Source organism: Salvia hispanica, chromosome 5 (genome assembly GCF_029641045.1).
Source record: "Salvia hispanica isolate PSC_SH4W2 chromosome 5, Shi_PSC_v1, whole genome shotgun sequence".
Lineage (NCBI taxonomy): Eukaryota > Viridiplantae > Streptophyta > Magnoliopsida > Lamiales > Lamiaceae > Salvia > Salvia hispanica.
The window spans coordinates 21,544,351-21,564,408 of NC_142696.1; the positions used below are offsets into that span (position 1 = coordinate 21,544,351).

The 20,058-nt window shown below is 34.7% G+C and overlaps 3 protein-coding genes across 7 annotated transcripts; 2 read left to right on the forward strand and 1 right to left on the reverse strand.

Annotated features, from left to right (window-relative positions):
- Positions 1-2,723, forward strand: LOC125190173 (large ribosomal subunit protein uL18-like). The gene is made up of 9 exons (XM_048087388.2): positions 1-125; positions 595-664; positions 753-844; positions 1,102-1,228; positions 1,300-1,379; positions 1,486-1,602; positions 1,871-2,005; positions 2,114-2,283; positions 2,429-2,723. Exons 1-9 carry the CDS (start codon positions 123-125, stop codon positions 2,550-2,552), a joined length of 918 nt encoding a protein of 305 aa, XP_047943345.1. The 5' UTR covers positions 1-122; the 3' UTR covers positions 2,553-2,723.
- A 920-nt stretch (positions 2,724-3,643) lies between these two features.
- On the reverse strand, positions 3,644-7,442 carry LOC125186095 (GPN-loop GTPase 3-like). Of its 2 annotated transcripts, none has more exons than XM_089058054.1 (10): positions 7,313-7,442; positions 6,405-6,661; positions 6,117-6,225; positions 5,942-6,024; positions 5,686-5,770; positions 5,081-5,184; positions 4,859-4,989; positions 4,635-4,728; positions 4,273-4,328; positions 3,644-4,027 (listed from the first exon to the last, which is right to left on the reverse strand). In XM_089058054.1, exons 2-10 carry the CDS (start codon positions 6,447-6,449, stop codon positions 3,934-3,936), a joined length of 801 nt encoding a protein of 266 aa, XP_088914180.1. In that variant the 5' UTR covers positions 6,450-6,661; positions 7,313-7,442; the 3' UTR covers positions 3,644-3,933. The 2 variants fall into 2 exon arrangements, with proteins under 2 accessions (XP_088914180.1, XP_088914181.1); XM_089058055.1 differs by having other exon boundaries at positions 7,227-7,335.
- A 7,811-nt stretch (positions 7,443-15,253) lies between these two features.
- On the forward strand, positions 15,254-19,602 carry LOC125190961 (uncharacterized). Of its 4 annotated transcripts, none has more exons than XM_048088392.2 (6): positions 15,254-15,489; positions 16,074-16,421; positions 17,229-18,355; positions 18,830-19,006; positions 19,111-19,235; positions 19,319-19,602. In XM_048088392.2, exons 2-4 carry the CDS (start codon positions 16,076-16,078, stop codon positions 18,911-18,913), a joined length of 1,557 nt encoding a protein of 518 aa, XP_047944349.1. In that variant the 5' UTR covers positions 15,254-15,489; positions 16,074-16,075; the 3' UTR covers positions 18,914-19,006; positions 19,111-19,235; positions 19,319-19,602. The 4 variants fall into 4 exon arrangements, with proteins under 4 accessions (XP_047944349.1, XP_088914088.1, XP_088914087.1 ...); XM_089057962.1 differs by having other exon boundaries at positions 17,229-17,997; positions 18,082-18,355; positions 19,111-19,602; XM_089057961.1 differs by having other exon boundaries at positions 16,071-16,421; positions 19,111-19,602.
- The last annotated feature ends 456 nt before the right edge of the window (positions 19,603-20,058 follow it).

Below are 20,058 nucleotides of genomic sequence, written 5' to 3' on the forward strand. Positions count from 1 at the left end.
TTGGTCTAGGGTTTTTCCCTATTATATCTTCATTTTCGGCTTCGCTATTATTCCTGCCTCCCTTCTTCCTTCATCACCCCGGCGGAATCTCTCCTGTGGAGGCCACCAGATAATTGGTGAAAATGGTAAGTTTTATGTTGAACTCAATGGCATTCCGTTGTAATTACTTTTAATGTAGTTTTCCAGTGTGGCCTAAACTCTTTTAGGCTATTTTGTTTTTTGAAAGGAACAAGCTCATTTTACTTAGACGGCTTGTTAGTTCTAGGTCATGATTTGATAGTCGACTTTTGTTTAGTAGGCATTTCAGTTTAGCGTATAGTTTAATTGCTTGCAATTGTTATGAGTTGGTTAGCTTTAGTTCTAGATTGGAACTATCTATGATGTGATATGGGTTGAGTCATTCATAGAATATACTCACATGTAAATCCGTGTTTTATTACACTGAAATCTGAGTATTTCGCATGTAATTTGAAAGCTTATTTTACAGTTTGCCGAAAATGGATCAAATATGTTTGGAGTCCTGGAATTAGATACTTGTCAATGTTTTATTTATGTTATTGTAGTATTTGCTAATGTGTTATATGCTAACTGAAGGTTTTCGTCAAAGCCCAAAAATCCAAGGCCTATTTCAAGCGTTTCCAAGTTAAGTACAAGAGAAGAAGAGGTAAGCAACCAGCTATGAGTTTATTTCAACTGATTCTATGGTTCCGCATTCTTTTGGATTAATTTTCTCATTGCGCTTTTTAATCTAGAGGGGAAGACTGATTATCGAGCAAGGATTCGCATGATTAACCAGGATAAGAATAAGTACAACACTCCAAAGTTTCGCTTTGTTGTGCGATTTGTATCCTAACACTGTAGTTATTGAATTTCCCATTAAGTGATAGATAATAATTAGTGCAACCCTACAAAGTTTCATCTATATCTTGATGAATGCATTTATTTCCAAAAACTACGATTTGTGCTCTCTTTGGCCACACTATTGATAAAACACACTTCTTATGCCTATGTTAATATATATGTATATATTATATTCTTGTGATTGTGCCTGTTGATTGTGATTGGTTATGGATGCAATGCTGGCCTTAACATCTTTATTAGACCAACAAGGACATAATTTGCCAGATTTTGTCTTCGAGCATTGCTGGTGATCATGTTCTTGCTGCTGCATATGCACATGAGCTGCCTCGTTATGGCCTAGAAGTTGGACTCACCAACTACGCTGCAGGTTTGTATATATCTTGAACAATCTTTTATCTCTTAGTTATAAGAATTATCTGAAAAGTTCGTATGTGATAGCTTACTGCACCGGACTTCTTTTGAGTCGTCGAGTCCTGAAGACCCTTGAGTTGGACGAGGAGTACGAAGGAAATGTGGAGGTAACCTTTTTTATGCTCAATGGTCGCATCACATGTCTTTGTGGTTAAGAGAGTTAATTTTTTGATGACCTAGTTTCTTAGTTGTACTACAATTTTGGCCTTGCAGGCAACTGGAGAAGATTATTCAGTTGAGCCTGCAGAAAGCAGAAGGCCATTCCGTGCCCTATTGGATGTTGGCCTAATCAAAACTACTACTGGAAACCGAGTTTTTGGTGCCCTCAAGGTATTAAGCTTCAGACAGTTGTTTATATCGTACTCGAGCAGATTGTTTTCTCCTGCAAGAGGTTACAATGATCATATAAATTTTCTCAAGAATAAGGTTTACTGTCTGCTTTGTTTGGACTAGGTAGACTAGACCTATGGTACAATTTGTGTCATTGTTGTCTGCAATGGATCTTTTACTTTTTTACCCGAGACATGATATAGAAGATTGTGTTGTATGCTCACTAACTTGCTCAATTGCTTCATTCGTTTGATTTGCTGTCTCGTAGGGAGCTCTGGATGGTGGGCTTGACATCCCACACAGTGACAAGAGATTTGCTGGATTTAGCAAGGACAACAAGCAGCTTGATGCTGAAGTGCACCGTAAGTATATCTATGGTGGACACGTTGCTTCTTACATGCAGGTATGTTTGTTTTCCTTTTTCACAGATGGGCTAATTTGGAACGTTCTACACTAGCTTTACTTTTTCCTTTGCCTTTAAAATTAATTAAACTATTGAATGGATTTGCAGACTCTGATCGAAGATGAGCCTGAGAAGTACCAGTCTCACTTCAGTGAGTACATTAAGAGGGGTATTGATGCAGATAACATTGCAGAGGTGTACAAGAAGGTTCATGCTGCAATTCGTGCTGATCCTACGCCTAAGAAATCTGAAAAGAAGCAGCCAACAGAGCACAAGAGGTATGATTATGTCTATGCATTCCCTGCAAGCTAAATTAGTTTTGGCTACAAGAAACTTTTAGGAGGAAACACAATCTGATTATTTCCAACTATATTTGGGGCATATTAAACTGCTGTTCATGAATTTTGGATGACATTATTTCAGGTACAACCTTAAGAAGCTAACTTATGAGGAGAGGAAGAACAAGTTGATTGAGAGGTTAAATGCTCTGAATGCTGCTGCTGGTAATGATGACGATGATGATGAGGATGAGGAAGACGATGAGTGAACGTCGTTGATAGCCATATAGTGTTTAATATCCATTTACAATTTTGCTTTGTTGCTGAAATCCAGACAGATGCTTAAATTTTCGTAGGTGTATGACAGTTGATTGTTGAGTTTCTTGACAATATTTCGTTATCGAGTTGAACTTTCAATTATACTACTAGTTTTTTCTGGAGTTCTTTTCTCTATGCGTTTGAACTTTTGTCTTAACCTGACTTCTTATGGAGTACTTTATTTGGGTATTGAGTTTGCCGTGTCCATTTTTGATTTTGTTCTTAGATCTTCGAATGCTATGATTATATTGGTACGAAGATCTTTTGTTATCAAACATTCTTTACCAGAATTGTATACATTAGGCTAGCTGAAATGATTGTGAAATTAATTTAATAGACCATCATTGTTATGATGTACTCCCTCCGTCCCATAACTTTTGGGCACGGAGATTAAGAATTTATATTAAATAAATAGGAGAGATGAAAAAAGTAGGAAAAGAATAAAATAAATGATGGAATAAAGTAAGAGTGATTAGATGTTTTGTCTTTTGTTAAAAAAAGAAATGACTTAACTTTATTGGGATGGACTAAAAAGGAATACGACTCAACTTTTATAGGACGGAGAGAGTATATCTAAAACAACTGAACTGACGGCAATCAACTATGAAAATTGGGTGTGTTTGGTCAGTTTCGCTATTTATCACGTTTTATTTATATTAAATAAATAGGAGAGATGAAAAAAGTACTAGTATTTAATTATAATATACTCCCTTCATCCCCGATTAAGAGTCACACTTGCATTTTTGCACTCATTTTGTAAATATGATAATAAATAATTAAATAGAAAAAATGGTAAAGTAAGAGAGAGAATAATGTAAAGAAGACTCCTCTCTACCTTATTCTCTATCTTATTTTACCATTTATCGACTTTAGCTATTTATTATATTTTTATAAAACTAGTGCAGAAATGCAAATGTAACTCTTAATCGGGGACGGAGGGAGTGTCATTTTGCAAAACCGCAATTAGTTTCTATGTGATCAAAAACATTTTTGTAATAATCTAATTCTTTTTACTTTACTGGTATGGCTAAAACCCCAGAGAAGCCTGAAGATTTCACGGTATTACTGCTTAACATTTGTAGCCAATAGTCACTTCCTTTCTTTCACATGTCCAAAATACACAATTGCTTCAAAAGAAAGCTATCTGAGATGTTCCACAAACTCATCACCATCAAACCCATTATCAGACAAACTGTCTCGTCCCAACATATAGGAACCAATTCCAAGTAAAAAAAATGCAGTGTCTTTTCTTGCATTATAGTTATCCACATTGGCAAAACGAGTGCAACCCTGAAAATTGTATTGCTTTTATGTTGAACTCAAAATTCTTGTTCAGTCGTCTTCGGGATCAAAATCCTTGATCTTCACATCTGCATCTTCCCCATACTGAATAGACATGTCAATTTGCGACAAAATGTACTGAATGCTGCATCACCAAACGTTACTATTAGTTCCAGCTACATCTCAAACAAATTTGCTATTATAAACTCATTATTCATTTAACAAGCTAAACTACCGACACTATAGGTCATCATGAGAATTGTGCTTAAGATACTGAGGTTAAACTACAACCTCAAAGAAAATTAGAAAATGTAATGCAGCATATTATATTCTTATTAAGTACTACTATAAAAATACCATTCCCCAAGATGCACAAATTAGATATTATACCTGCTTTCTTTTCTCAGATCAAGAGGAAAGAAGCTAACCATGCTGTACTGGTCCACCTGAGGCCACAAAATTTTGAAGCCCTTATAAATATCCATGCACATGGCGAAAAACAATAGCAAATACTTCCCAGAAGCATCGGCTCACTTTTATAAACAGGTAAATGACAGACAAGAATATGCAACCAATTCTCTTTTGATGCCAAGACAACCGGATCTCATTAAGAAGATACATTTAGAAGCATTCTCCTTCCATATACTGGTTCAATATAGTTTAGTAACACTTCCATTATGAGAAGCAAGCTTGGCATTTATATAATTAATTTACTGTGAATGCCAAAATAAAACCATTATATCTAAACATACCAGTTCAATCAAACTCTTATTAAGTTTCCCAAACTGTGGAGCCATACGCTGATTCAACTCAGCCAACAGAGTCTGAGGTTCTGGATTCAAGTAACTGAGAGAGCACAACAAGCAATATCAGGCTTATGCCGCTTATCAGCTAAAAAAAATATTAAGCCAAGATAAATAACAGAACAAGCGCCTCAAATGACAAACAAGATTTATTTAATGTAAGCAGCACTGACTTCTCAATGTCCCTCTTGTTTCTCACAAGGTCCATTTTGGAGAGAATATTAACATGAGGTAGCTCCAGTTGAACCATAGCAGAGAGTGAGGCCATACAGCCACTTATGAACTTGGTGACATCTGTTATAAACTAATAAAGAATACAAGATAGAATTTCAGAATAAATACATTTGAAATGGATTTACATTCAAATAAGTTTGCTAGAATATATGTATCAGTACCTGTGAATCAAGTAAGTACACAACACAGACATTGAAATTTTTACGCTTTAAGTGCTCCACAAAGTTCTTAAGCACTGGTACATGGGAGAAGAGTTCTATCTGGCCTTAAATGACAAAAGAAATTGGCATCAGAATCTCAGTACTAGAAGATAAATAAATGCACATGATGGTAATTCTCAGAGAGAAAAAATATCAGTTGGATAATTATGTTTCTTCAGGGGGGGAGAGCAATAGGCATAGAGGATAAAAACAATTCAACTGTGCAAAAAACTAGGATTTAACTGATAAGGCCCTGCAATGAGTATTGATAGCCATTTATGTCTGCAAAGTCATCACTAATTTGGAAGGGGAGTGCAGTCCAACTAGAGTTTACCATGTGATAAGGTTTACAAGAATGATCGCTAAGGATAAAGACACTTAGGAAAAGGGACTAAGAGTTTTGGCTTAATCTTAGATAAGCAACAAAACATCTCAGCAATCATAATGAGTGGCTCTAGTGTCATAGTATTATAAGTATCACATAAGATACTCCATGACAATTAATGTTATCATAACATAAGTTCTTGAACAAAGAGACAACAATGTCAGGGAAACAGTCGTGCTACCTGGGCAGTCAAAAACTAAATAATCATCATCCAAGTAATTATCCAATTCTTCTGTCAGCCACTCATCCAGATTTTCTTCCAGGTGCATGTGGTAGTTAAGGCTGTACAAAATTTCATACAGCGTAATGAAAGACTGATGTGGCATTGAACTGATAATCACAGTTTTGCTTCGGTGAAAGACAGTTATACTGAGACAGCACTAAAGCATAAAATAACAGTATGACGAATTGAATGGAATCGTATGTAGTAAAGGATACTCCATGCAGTAAATAAGACCACCATTTGGCCCCAATCCCAGCTCCTCCATGACATCCTCCAACGAAATGAGTTCCCTAATATCTGAAAACAAGCGTCCAGATTAAGGACACACAAAGTGGAATATGCCACAGTACTAACAACAATAAATAAACCAAAAAGTTGCAGAGTCTCACCCATTGCTACAGGATAGTTAAAATCCTCAGCAGCAGGATCTAAGTTCACAATATTGATTGATCGGCCAATTGTTTCGCAATGTTGGGACAAGCTAGAACAATAGGTAGACTGCAACAACCAGATATAGTGCATCTTAATAGAGACTTAGAGAGCATTACTCATCATAGTAAACAAGAAAATGCACAAATTAATAAATCCAAATCACCACCACCACCTGGACAGATATATGTGCCAAATGCTAAAATATAGATGAACTTGTAAGATATGGAATAATATTTGTTAATAACCTTTCCACTGCCAGCAGGGCCAATGACTAATTGTGCGTAACCCATGATAGTTTCCTATTTGTTTTTCTCCTGTCTATTCGCAGGTTTTTTACTGTTAGTTGGGAATGGAGGTTCGGAGAAAATCAAGGGCTTGAAAGACTCCAAGAACTGCAACCAATGCGTAACTAGCGAACCAAACAGCAGCCGCAAACAATAAGCTCAGTGCATCAGTGAGGCCCATAAAGTAATGTCACTAAGTGATAGCATTATTACACCGCCTTGAATGACCAGCCACACAGCAAAAATGGACAAAAAAGAAAATCGGATTAGTACATAAAACAATTCAAATTGTTCACATTCATAAAACACGAGCAATCAATAAGGCATGCATACAATGTTAACAAAAATATGATATAAATAATATGCCCCAGTCATAATTTTAACAACATAAATATGAAAATCTTCCGTTCAGAATACAAGAATAAAACATAAAAGATAAACTACAGTACAAATACAATACATTTAACCAGAATTAAATCTATCCCTTAGAACTACACTTTTTCGCCAAGTAGCTTCAACTCCATCAGTAGTAATAAAACATCCTAACAAGTATGAAAACTATCTCTGCAGCATCAACACCGAGTAACAGGAGAATAAACAAAACAGACGCATCAGTTGTTCAACCATTTACTCGCTCAAAGTCAAAACAAATCCCCCGAAACTAGCAAATAGTGCATTTAGAAGACATACATACAAAAATCACTTATCTTCTCTGCGATTCCCCTTTCCCCTTTATCACCAAGGAAACGTATAATAGTTATAAAAAGAAAAACTACTACTAACCACATAATGAATGCTGAAAACACCAATTCCGTGAACTATTCTGGATTGTGCTATCAAAATCAAACCAAGATAGGGGGAGAAATTACCCAAATAGAGAAGGACAGAGAAACCCAAATTCTCGAACTTGCGCAGCTTCTGGAGAAAAGCACGAAAGTCTTGTATAATAATAATAATAATAATAATAATAATAATTGGCCAAAGCGCGTTGATATGAAGGGTGCTTTATTGTTCAAAGTCTCTAAACTCGGGAGCCTAATGACTTAGACTACCTTGGTCCGAAAGATTCCGTACGATAACGGTATTAAATCTCCTGTAGCGCGGTATATCGAAGATTCGGTATATACCCACACTTCGGTATATCGTTGAATATTAAATATATATATCTATAGAGATTTGATCAAGGTAGTATATATAATATTTATGTTATATTTATATGATTATTATGATAGGGGAGTGATAGGGTGCCACCACCTCTTAAAATAACATCATACCACCATTCCTAGCCAATCATTTGTACACGTGGATGAATAATAAGTTGCCACGTGGGATTAAAAATCTGAAAAAGACGGCCAGCAATATTTTGTACACTATACAACAATTATTCTTGGCCAGCAATATCCAATATGTTATACAACAATCTATAGATTGTTGTGTAGCGTTTATAATATTGTTGTGTAGCGTTTATAATATTGCTGTATAAGTGGTGTCACAGTGTCACGGGGTTGTCATTTTAACACAAATCTATTATTATATATATAAAACCCTTATATTTATAGCATGTTGGATCCTCCATTTTCAGTCTCATCTATAAGTAATGTCTTTTGTCAAATTCACCAACAAGGTTCCAAGGAATGAAGATAATGTTGCTCATGATTTTATAATTTGTTTTTGATTTGGTTGTCAAAGTTTTATAAATTTTAATATTATAATGACTGTGTATGGAGTTTAATTATTTTATACTTTTTGAATTAGTTGAACAATAAAATTGTTTTTTTTTTTTAAATATTTTAGGTATAATATAGTATTATTTTTCTGGTATAATAGGTATAAGGGTATGCCGCACCGAAGTTCGGTATACCGCAAAAGTATGGCATACCGGAATGTGGTATGGTAACGGTATCAAAAACTACCATACCGAATTTTCGTTATACCGAAAAATTCAGTACGGTATCGGTATGGAGTTTTGTCATACCGTAACTTTCGGTACGATATACGGTATGACACTCAAAGTACGGTATACCGTACCGAACCATCCCTAACCGTGGTTCTCAATATTATTCTCTTTCTTGTTTTAATATTTCTCTATTTTAACTTATTATCATTTTTATAAAATGAGTGCAGAGAAATAAATGTAACTCTTATTATAGAATGAAGGTAATAGTTTATACTTGTTGTCAGAAACTCATTGCTTATACATGCCAACTTATTTTGCCATATGATATGCTTGGACCAATGAATATTTCTCAACTAAGTGTGGTTATGAGTCAATTAATATTTGCACTATTTTATAAGATGACTTGTAGACCTTCCATACTGAAATTCTATCATCTCTTGCTCTCTATTCTCTCTTGCTCTCTTGCTCTCGTCCTTCCATTTATCCACTAATTTTATTTTAATAATCACGCCTATTCTAGCAGTTATAACTCATCCAATTATGATTTTTTGTCTCTTTAGATATCAATAATAACTCTCAATTATGTATTTTTTGAATTTCAATAAAATTTAATATTATGATTTTATTGAATTTTGTATTGTAATTAAATCGATAAAAATAAATTATAAAATACTTTTTTCGTAGTTCATAGATGAACAATATAAATTTGAATGAGAAATTAATAAAGAGTGAACTATATAATTAATCCCTGATCTTGTCATAAAATACACCAACGGTCCCTGCAAAAATTTTATAGCATTTTTGGTCCCTAAAAATTACATTTTTGGTACCTGTCGGTCTTTTATACCCTTATGCATTTGAAAAATCGCCAAAATGCCATGAAGGGCATTACTGGGCTTTAAGAATAGTGACTTTTTAGTTTTGCAGACTGAGTGGAGGCGATGTGATGGGAGTGAGTAGATTTTTTTTTTACTTGTTCCTTATGTTGAGACAAAATATAGAAGTATATTCAACTAATGTAGAAGTATTCAACTTATCTCACTCCAAAATTCTATCCATTCCCTCCATCCGACGCTTCGCCTCCTTCACTCCATCATATCCTCCATTCGTCGTTTCGCCTCTATCACGCTCACTTCGCACGTCAACCGTCGTTCTCTCACACGTCTGCCTCGCCGTTATCTCTCTCTCATCTCACACGTTGTCTATCTCTCGTCTCACTACTCGCCGTCAATCGGCAGCAAGCAACGAAATTTGGTTGTTTTTGTGGGTTTAAATCATCATCAGCGGAATGCCTCCAAAAAAAGGAGGCCGAAAATGCAGCTCGTCTTCGGGAGGGAGAGGGTCTGCATCCGGCTCCGGCACTCGGTACGACTCGCCGATGCTCGTCAACATACCACCGGAGACATGGAATCTACGTCCTCCAAGCAGAAACAACTTCAACCCGAGACATGAATACGGTAATTTTGTTTCCTTGCATTGTTCAATTTTGTACTATATAGGCCAAAGACTTGATTTTTAGGGTTTACTCACTACTTAGGGTTGAATATGGAAGATTTTGGTAAGATTTTGGTAAAATATAGGGTTTAGACATTGTTGATGTTTCTGTATTGGATGATTTTTAACAATAATGTTGATTTGAATTTCATATAGCTAATAGGCCAGATAGGTTCAGTTTGGCCATTCACCATGGTGGTCTTTTTTCGAAGGATGAGTATGTTGATGGGCGATTGAACTATGTGGATAAATGTAGTATCTTGCAGTTCGATCAGATGGAATTGGCATCAGTAATGGTGAGATTAAAGTATCGTAGAGAGATTTGTGAATTCTATTATTGTCATCCGGCCCACAATCATGCATGCCATGGCAATGAAGTTGGTCATCCACTTTCGCCTCTCCTCGATGAGGAACACTTTACACGATTTTTGTGTTTGGCTACCAAGTTTGAGAAGCTGATACATATGTATGTTATTGAGACCACGGTGGCAAAAGCAAAAGCACGGCATAAGAGGGACCAAATGAAATATTTGAAGGATTATATCAATCTTAAGTCCAAGGTTGTGATTGAAGAAATTGACGAGCCTCCAATGGTTATACCAAAACAGAAGCCGGGAAAGAAGATGAAGGTGAATGGAGACATACCTTTGCTTGGATGGTATGAACGGGACATTGAGTTTGAACAGTATCTTGAAGACAGTTTGGTTAAAGAACGTGAGAAGAGGAGAATGGAAGATGTTGAGAAAGAAGGATCAGTTGTACCCACTACTCAAAGGACCGAAGCTTCTTCTAGTCAGCCGCAATGCGTAGCCAATGATGTGCCACCCGCCTCGAGGGAACCACTGGCAGCTGCACCTACAGTTGGCCAGGCACCACCAGCCTCGATGGAACCACATGCAGCAGCACCTCCGACCAGCCAAGCACCACCAACAAGAGCGCAAACAAGTGGTCCATCATCAACCATCGTCCGCAAAGCTCAGAGGTGTGGCCGGCGCAAAACAGCTGATTAGATTAAACGTGTGGGAAGGTTTCTTTTGGTTGAATTATGAAAAACTGGTTACTTGAACAATGTAGGTTTTGAAATTTATGGGCTTTTTTGGAAGCTTAACATTTGATGTAGGTTTTGTATGTTTTTTGCCATGGAATATGGATGACAAACTGTTGATCATTTTGTGTAGTATGTGGTGGGCAAGATGTAGCCACTTATTTGTCCTTTTTTGGGTTGTAATGTTATGGTACTTTTGATTTGGTACTGGAAACGTTATTATATTAGGTATTGTGTTTGATATTTGCATGAATTTTGAGTTCCACATGTGGTATTATTTTCAGGGACTATTTACGAAATTTATTTGTGAGTATCAATTTCGATATTAATATTTGTGTAGCTAAAATGATATTTTTGAGTGTATTCGGAATGTTATCCTTATATATAGTCCTCTGCCCCCCTCCCAGATCTGAAATAGAAGCTCACCAAGAGCTCAAACCCTCGACACCTCACCAAGAACTCAACCGCTGCTCAAAGCAGTTGCGAATCTGCACACAACGACCACAGCTCGGAGTGCCTTCTCTTCACACGGCGAATCTGCACACGACGACAGTAAGTTTTGGTGAATGAATTGATTGTTTTCATTTAGTTAGTTCGTGGAACCATTAACATTTGACAACAACATTTGTTCAATGGTTTAATTTCAAGTCAGGTTGTTGCGCCAATGTCTTCTTCTTCCCAATCAAGTTTGAATGTGAGTTGGCCGAGTTGGCCTCGTGAGGAATATGTTAATTGTGATCATGGACTTGAAGCTGAGATTGCGACGACGGATGTTAATCCTGGACGACGTTACTATCGATGCCGAATTTGGAAGGTAGAGTACAATCATATCACGCTTTGGCTTTGACTTTGTAGTAAGAATTTAATTGTCATTATTAATTATGTAGGAAGATGATTGCAATTTTTTCCATTGGGTTGTCGCTGGGGTTTCCATAAGCGAAGACAACTACTTTGAAAGACTTAGGCTTGAATGAGATCACTTCAAAGAACAATTGAGATGCAAAACAAGGGTGGATGGTGGCTCGAAGAAGAATTGCGACTGAAGACTGAGGAGTGTGAAGCACTTAAGTCGATCATTGATCAAATACGAAAAATGACACGAAAGATGAAGATTGCAATATTCTTGCTATGTGTTGTAATTTTTCTTCTTATGTAGAATGTTGAATATTGTAATCTTTCTTCTTATGTAGTATGTTGTGTATTGTTGTTGATTTGGAATTTGCTATTTCGTAACTTTTGGAGAGTTCAACTAAAAAAACTCATTAAATATGTGCCTTCAACACATAATATGCAAACTTGACAAAAATATTTACTTGAACAAAACTAAAATATTTACACTAACAGAACATAATCATTATTAACACCATCAGAACTAATAAATAATTACACCATCGATATCACAACATAAATATTTACACTGTCAGAACATAAATATTTACGCCAACAGAGCAAATTTTTCAAAGGCTGGAACAGAACAATATCGCAACCAAAATTAAGTTTCCATAGAAACAGAATCCAAAAATTACAACAAAAAATACGTTCTAACAACAAGTTTAAACCTAACCTACCAAACTAATCAGAATAGCTAAAATTGTAATAACTAACGAATAACAAGCCACCGATACAACAAAGAAATCTTTCCACTTCCATCCGACTGCTCCGCCACAATTTCGAATTACATGTTCCGAATCAACTTCTTCTCCCTCAACCTCAACATCTTTTCGTCGAATCTGCACAACACAATCCACGCCCGTGGACTTGGGATAACACCAACGAAAATAATTACAGCCACCGACCTTACCTTTGTTCTGGAAACAAAATACAACATTCCGTGGGATTCACGTCTTGCATCGACAACAATTTTCAGATCAGCTCTTTCACGACACCAACATTTTTCGTACTCGAATCGGAGCCACCGACACCTGTTTCTTCCTTCGCCAGAAAGATTACCGGAAACACTAGACATTTCCCAAGTTTTTGATATACAGTAGAGAGAGAAGATACAGAGAGAAAAAAGAGAGAGATGAATGGTTATTTAAAGGGAAGGAGAGAGATATAGGAAAGAAAGTGGTAAAGTCATGGTCTGCAAAAAATGATGATTGTATGATTCAAAAGTCCAAAATATCCTTAAACGTTACATATTTATATTGATAGTGATATTTATATTGATAGTGCTATTTATATTGATAGTGCCTAGGGGGTTATTTTTGTCTTTAGGGACCAAAATTGCTATAAAATTTTTGCAGGGACCATTGGTGTATTTTATGACAAGATCAATGATTAATTGTGTAGTTCACTCATTAATAAAATTCAAATGTGAATAGAAAAAATAAATAAAGTATTAATAGAAAGGCAAAATAAAAAAGTGAATAAAATATGACGAAATGAGTCAATTATGGATTAAACTATTTGGTGTGGTGTAATTACTCAAGAGAAAGAATAATGAAGAGTGATGCTAAATGGCCACGTTATGGCCGGCTATAATCAGATTTTTAATGCTCATTTCAATCAAATTTAATACACTTAGAAAATATCAAAATTTCCAGGACTATTCTACCCTCTGCCTTAATTCATCAACAAATATTTTCCTTAGTTTTCTATAAGATATACGCATACTTTCTTTTCATATTTTCTCAGATTTTTATAATAAGAACTTACAATATTAAGTAAGTATACTATAGTATAATATTATAATAAAATTTTAAATTTTTTTACTGTACATGCTATAGTGTAGTGTCCTGTTTTACACTAATAAATTATATAATAATACTAATAAATTGTAATATAAATATAGTGATATAAAATAAAACACAGAGTTAACATTTGAAGTTAATGATAATTTAAAAAATAATGTTATGACACTGTAATAAAGTCTAAATAATGACAATATTAAAAGATTAATTAATAATAATAATTATTATTACTCCCGTCCCAACTAAGTTGAGTCATAGTATTTTTTTTTGGGACGTTCCAACAAAGTTGAGTCATTTTCATTTTTGACAAAAAATAAAACATTTAATCACTCTTACTCTACTCTATCATCTACTTTACTCTCTTATCATTGTGTAGGATTGAGTTGTGGGATTATTTTAGTTGAAAGAGAGTAACACTGACTAATTATCAAATAATTATTCATCTAGGATTGAGTTGTGAGATTCAATCTCATGAACCAAATACAATATATATTTAAATCCGAACTATAATTTTAAAAACCGAATAACCCCATAAAACACGTTTTAGTCATAGTATTGTTTTTGGAGGTGACTTAATATACATAAGAATGTTGAAACGGAATAATAAAATACTAAGGTGTTTCCAATTAAAAGTATGATCATTAATATATTTGATTGAAAATGAATATTTATTTACTTTTTAGTATTTTTTTAATTTATTATTTTTATTTTGATGGGAAAATTAATATTCTATTTTTAATCTCATAAGTTTGTAATTTAGTTCACTGTAATTTTTATTCAATTGATATTCATTTCAATTAAATAACTTGGAGTTTCAGTTTATATATTGTATATGTATTTATGTTTTTATTGTTTTATCTATATGTACTTTTATTTAGTATTTATTATGTGAAATCAGTTTTGAAGTTACATTATTAATAATCTTGATATTAAAACTTAATTTTAAACGTTTGTGTTTTGTATTAATTATAATAAGTTAATTATTGGTGTGTACTTTATCTTTAAGTTATACATCGTGTTTAGAATCAATACTAAATCATAAATTGTTCATTTCAATTGAATAAAAAATAAAATCTCTAAATATTAATTGAGGTCCAATATATGAATTGAAAAAAATTTAAATTCAGTTGATTAATAACTTTAAAATATAATAATTTAAACATGTTATACTTATACGGTAATAGCCTTATATCGTAAATAATAATTAATACTCCGTACTACATATATTAATTTACATAACTATAAGTATAACATATTACATTTATAATATTGAATAATATTAAAATTAAAAGTATAATAATCCTATTATATTTTATAAATTAATAATTTAAAGGTGTGTTATAATGTAATGATAATAGTAATAATTCATTATTATTATTAACATTATTACTATTATCAATCGTTTAAATTATATCTGAATCTATAAATCATCATTAATTCAAACTATATAAATTATCGTTCTTAGTCAAACTAATCTCCTTTGCTTAAGGAATTTGGTCCGAATTATTAGTTTTATATTGAAGAAAATAAAGTTTTAAAGGGAAAGAGCCATTAGGTAAAATACTTATGCACTAATAATTAGGCTTAGTTTTTTTAATATTTTAATAGTGTTTAAGTACCATTATACCCTTGTGTGGGTGGTCGTAATATTAGCTGCATTACTCAATAATGAATTATGGGTATCGTCTAAGCGCGTCCATGAAAAATTCAAGCTAACCCCAAAACCCATTTAGTTCGAGATTACAGCCAGTCAGCCACCATTCATGGCGGTGGCCGGTCAATAGACCCATTTAACTTCAATACACTATTCGTGGAGCTAGAAACCACACCTGTGCTTGTGATTCTGCTCTCTCCCTTTCCTAATTCTCCACCCTAAATTCGACCGAAATTCTTGTGCAAGGGCTTCCACATTTCCAGGTATGTGTTGTCATTATTGTTATATTGCTAATTTTCTTCTTCTTTTTCCCGCGGATTGATCTATTAACCATCCATTTTGAATTGCGCTCGACTTTTTTCTTCGAATTTGGTGTCTATGTTCATTCGGGGTACAAGAACAGTGGTAATTGACTAATTTCTACGGAGATTTCTGTGATTGTGACTGTGTGGATATATAACTGCAGTAAAATTGTAGGATAGTTGTGGTAATTCTCATGGAGTTTGTTTTCGTTATTTTTGCTCCCACCAAGTAAGGAATTATTGTTGAAACCTTTTGTTTACGATTCTTTGCTGCCTAAGAAGTGATAAGTTGTATACTCGCGAGGGGCTGTGTCTATTAGTTAGTAAAATTTTATGCTTAAGGCCTTCTCATCTGAGCATTGGCGCGACCATTCAGAATCGTAGATTTATGAATTACTAACTTTCTTGTTGTTGGATGGAGTTATGTCACAATATCATGCTTATGCTCGATACTTGAGCATGGCTTGATAAATGTCTTGCTTTTTTTTTGCTGGATTATTATTTAGTAAGGAGGTTTTTAATTTGTATAGTTTGTGATGCAGCAGAAATGCTTCAGCTGTTCCTTTGCCAGCCTGCCTGGGACCATGACACCAGGAATGATGAATATAGTAAGCAGAGAATATCACTTCTTGATGAATTAGAACAATCAATCTGGTCATTTATTTCATCAGGAAGCCGATCAGAAGCCCGGCTGTGGCTTTGTAACACAATATCAAGCATAAACTCCATCCGGCCCCGCCATCAACGAGACTTGTTTCTGAGCCTACTGAGATCTAAGCCAATCAAGAGGAACTTAGCATCACAACTTCTGCAATTGATCTTTCAGAAGCAACCACAAAAGGTGGGGCCTATAATAGCAAGGAAAAGCTGCAAGCTGGAGAATTTTTTTAAAGGCAAGTGCTGATTTTGACTATAAATTTCTTGTGACATTGGAGTTGATATAAATTATCTAATAAATCTTCCACAGATTATTTACTGAGCCCACCTTTGATATATTAGGATGCATTGAATCTCTGGAGTGTTAACTGGAATTTCAGTGGCATGCATAACATTATAGTAATTTATAAAGATAAACGTGAAGAAGTATTTTAGGGCTACTTCAATGGTTCTTTGATTATATTCGTTGGTAATTATTTTTATTGGATGAAGAACTGATAACTGTTTGTCTCAATGGCATTATACTCAGCTTTTCCATGTTGACTATGACTATCAATATCTGAATGGCAAACAACTGGATTCTTTTTATGGGTTCTAATTGTGGTTATCTGAATGGCAACCAACTGGATTCTGTTTAATGGTTCTAATTGTGGAAGCTGAAATTGTTTGGATGGCATTGACCTGCTATTTATGACTTCCTCGCTGATTGTCTGAATTCAGACATTATGTTGTATTACCCCCTAACTACAAAGAAACAGTTTGATGTTTATAATTGCATCCATATGTAAATGCCAATAACTAGAAATGATCTACACTTTTCTTCCATTTTCAGTCCTTGAGTGCACATTTGTAGTATGTCTAGTTGATTAGATCAAAACCGCATTTTGCTAGGATCCTTAGACATTCATAGCAATTTTAAATGGCATGTTGTATATATTTAAATTTTACATATTTATTGTTATTTAAATTATTGGTTTTACTCTTACACAAATTTTCAATTGGCTGGCTCATTGTTATGAATCCTAACCCATTTATGTCTCCAGGAAATTCTAGGCGCATCCTACAGTGGTTCTCTAATTTTGCTGGTACTAGTGGCTCTGATCATGGACAAGGTGCTAAAGCATTATCCCAGTTTGCTTTTGTAAACCGAGATATTTGTTGGGAGGAGCTGGAGTGGAAAGGTAAACATGGGCAGAGTCCTGCCATGGTTGCAACAAAGCCCCATTATTTCCTTGATTTAGATGTTCTGCGAACTGTTGATAATTTTCTAGAGTATGTACCTGAATTCTGGTCATCCCGTGAGTTCTCTGAGTCGTTAAAGGATGGTAGCATTTTGCTAATTGATACACAATATTTTGTTGACTTGTTTACTGACCTGATGTATGAAGAGGACCTAGAAGAAGTTTGGGAAGTTATTGATGAATTCCTCATGGAGCAATCTTTCTCATTCTTATGCCATCACCTTCTGATCATTCTCGAAGAGCAAGATTTGTGTCATTTCCTGGATCTGGTACCGAAATATCTTAGACAAAAATCAGAAATAGTTGGGCTTGGCAGTGCATCTGAATGGTTTGAAGCGATACTTTCAAAATACAGTGCTTCTACTACCATAGATCAGCTACTTCTGCTTATTGCTGTGACTAGTCAAGGTCGCCATCTCCTGCGGCTTGTTCAGGAAGAAGGTAGCGAGGAACAAAAACAAAAGATAAAGGATGTGGTTTCTCAGCTTTGTGAACTGTCAAATCATGCCAATGATTTGGAAGCAATATTGAAAGAAGGCCTAAATAGCAACCCCTTAGTCGTCATAAAAAGGTTGGGTGTGCAGTCCTGGGCAATATATTATTGGCTATCACGAGAATTTCACAAGACTGAATCCTGGGAGTCTTTGTTTGTCAGCAATGGAATAAAATTTCGCCAGTCTGACAAGTATGCTATGCTACATGATGATGACTTTCCCGAAGATGGATCAGATTATGATAGAGGATCTAGAGTAAGCCTCAAGCGCAAGAAGCATAGAAAACACAAAAGAAGACATCGAAATATCAATCCTACTGAAGATTATGAAGATGAGTTGGTTGGACATGATATATTGAATAACAGGCTAGATCTGCAATCCAAGGTGGGTGATTGGTTGCTCTCAACTGATGGCTATTCTTCTGTATGGAGCAGTGTAAGTCCAAAAACTCTCCTTTTTTTGTTGTTGCTGCAATCCACATCCAGTCTTCAAGTTGTTCTGTTCTCCATCTATATTTTTCCAGATGCTCAAGTACTTGATAGTTCCAAATTCTTTATCACAAGATTATTTTATATGTATAAAAAGATGTAGAATTTACCTTTATCAACTATTAGACTCATGTTGGATGATGAAAGTTGGGAAGCATAAAGTTTCTGAAACCATAAAATCACATCTGAGATGAAAATTCTGTTTGCTAATGACAGCACAGGTTGCTCTGCTTTAGAATGGTAACAAGTGTTAGGTAAATAATTTGGTCCCAGGCTTTCTTCTAGTCTTAGATAATTAGATATCATGTTATATTATGTGTTTTTCTTTCTTCCAGCTTCACGTGTTATTCCCACAAAATGTACGACTGTATCCATATAGAGAATGTTTGAATTCAAAGTGATTTCTCATGCTGTTTTGTAGGTGGATCTGCCAGAGCATCTTTCAAGGCATTGCTTTATTGTGTGGCTGAAGTGGATGTTTGCCAAGAGCGAGATGGTGCCTTAATTTTTTGGTCTAGGACTATTGGGCAAATTTCTAGTGGAAATATCATTATATTTCCCTTTTGGCAGAGAGAGCTCTTCGTTAAAATGTTTCAAGGTTCGTATGGAAACCGATTCTTGATATTGAAAACACTTCCATCTTCTTTTTAGAAATTCTCAGAATATTTCATGAATTTGCTTAAATGAGAGATTATTTCCCAGGACCACATATGGTTTTAGCAGTGAAGTTGCACTACCGCATGAAACAGGAAAGCAGTAGAAACCTATTTGTCTTGTCCAGTGTATTGAAAGTCAGGAGCATTTGCATTGACCGCAGAAATGTCCAGGTTCTGTCTTGTTTAGTTACTACTTTCTTGAATTTTTATCTACCAAGGCAGAAATCCTGATAAAATGTTGGATATGTAATTAGCAATGAGAACTTAAAAGAACAAGCCCCATTTGGCTCCTGCGCCGATCAATGATTTGCCAGTAGCTGCTTCTTGAAAGTGAGAGTTGAAGTATGTGCTCGTCTTCTCTATCCCATATTGGATAAGTGTTTTTACTCTCTTTGGGAAGTGGGGTTTTATGCTCACGTGCTTGAGACAAAAAAAGTTATGGTGGCCATTTCGTTGGGCCTGTGTACATTTGAAGTTCTCTTAGTTATAAATTCATTGACAAATATTTCCCAATGAAATTATTCTGAATGTTTCTTGATGTATGAGTTGCACCTTATTTGTCTCTGTCTTTGGGAATTGGGATCCTAAATCCAATTCCAATGATGCTCCAGAATAGGTAAAAAACTCTGTTATGCCACCCATTATTTTTGTTCTTTTACTGAGTTTGATAGAGTATAATTGTTCAACACTATATTGTATATTTACTATTTGGTGGATATTGAATTACAATTAGTGTCATTAAGCATTAACATAATTATATTTATAAAAAAATGGTTTTTATTTTTTTTTGGCTTTCTTATGTTTATTAATTTACTTTTTGGTCTAATTTAATTTTTTTCTTCTTGTTTTTTTTCACAATTTAAGAGAATCAATAAACTTCCAACCTATTGATTGGAGGGGAGTCGTGTACAAAGTTTTTCGTAATTATCTTTTTGTCTTATTTAATTCCATGTGTCTATTTTATATCAATGAGAAGTCCTTTAAATATAAAGTT

Excerpts from the sequence above, each read along its gene's own strand:
- LOC125190173 (XM_048087388.2), top strand. Across the intron at positions 1,229-1,299 it reads ACTCACCAACTACGCTGCAG|CTTACTGCACCGGACTTCTT; the intron begins GTTTGTATATAT and ends CGTATGTGATAG. Across the intron at positions 2,006-2,113 it reads ACGTTGCTTCTTACATGCAG|ACTCTGATCGAAGATGAGCC; the intron begins GTATGTTTGTTT and ends ATGGATTTGCAG.
- LOC125186095 (XM_089058054.1), bottom strand. The coding sequence starts at position 6,449 with ATGGGTTACGCACAATTAGTCATTGGCCCTGCTGGCAGTGGAAAG. Across the intron at positions 5,771-5,941 it reads GTCTTATTTACTGCATGGAG|CACCTGGAAGAAAATCTGGA; the intron begins TATCCTTTACTA and ends AACTACCACATG. Across the intron at positions 4,729-4,858 it reads AACAAGAGGGACATTGAGAA|TTACTTGAATCCAGAACCTC; the intron begins GTCAGTGCTGCT and ends GTGCTCTCTCAG.
- LOC125190961 (XM_089057961.1), top strand. The coding sequence starts at position 16,076 with ATGCTTCAGCTGTTCCTTTGCCAGCCTGCCTGGGACCATGACACCAGG. Across the intron at positions 16,422-17,228 it reads GCTGGAGAATTTTTTTAAAG|GAAATTCTAGGCGCATCCTA; the intron begins GCAAGTGCTGAT and ends TTATGTCTCCAG. Across the intron at positions 18,356-18,829 it reads ATTCTTCTGTATGGAGCAGT|GTGGATCTGCCAGAGCATCT; the intron begins GTAAGTCCAAAA and ends GCTGTTTTGTAG.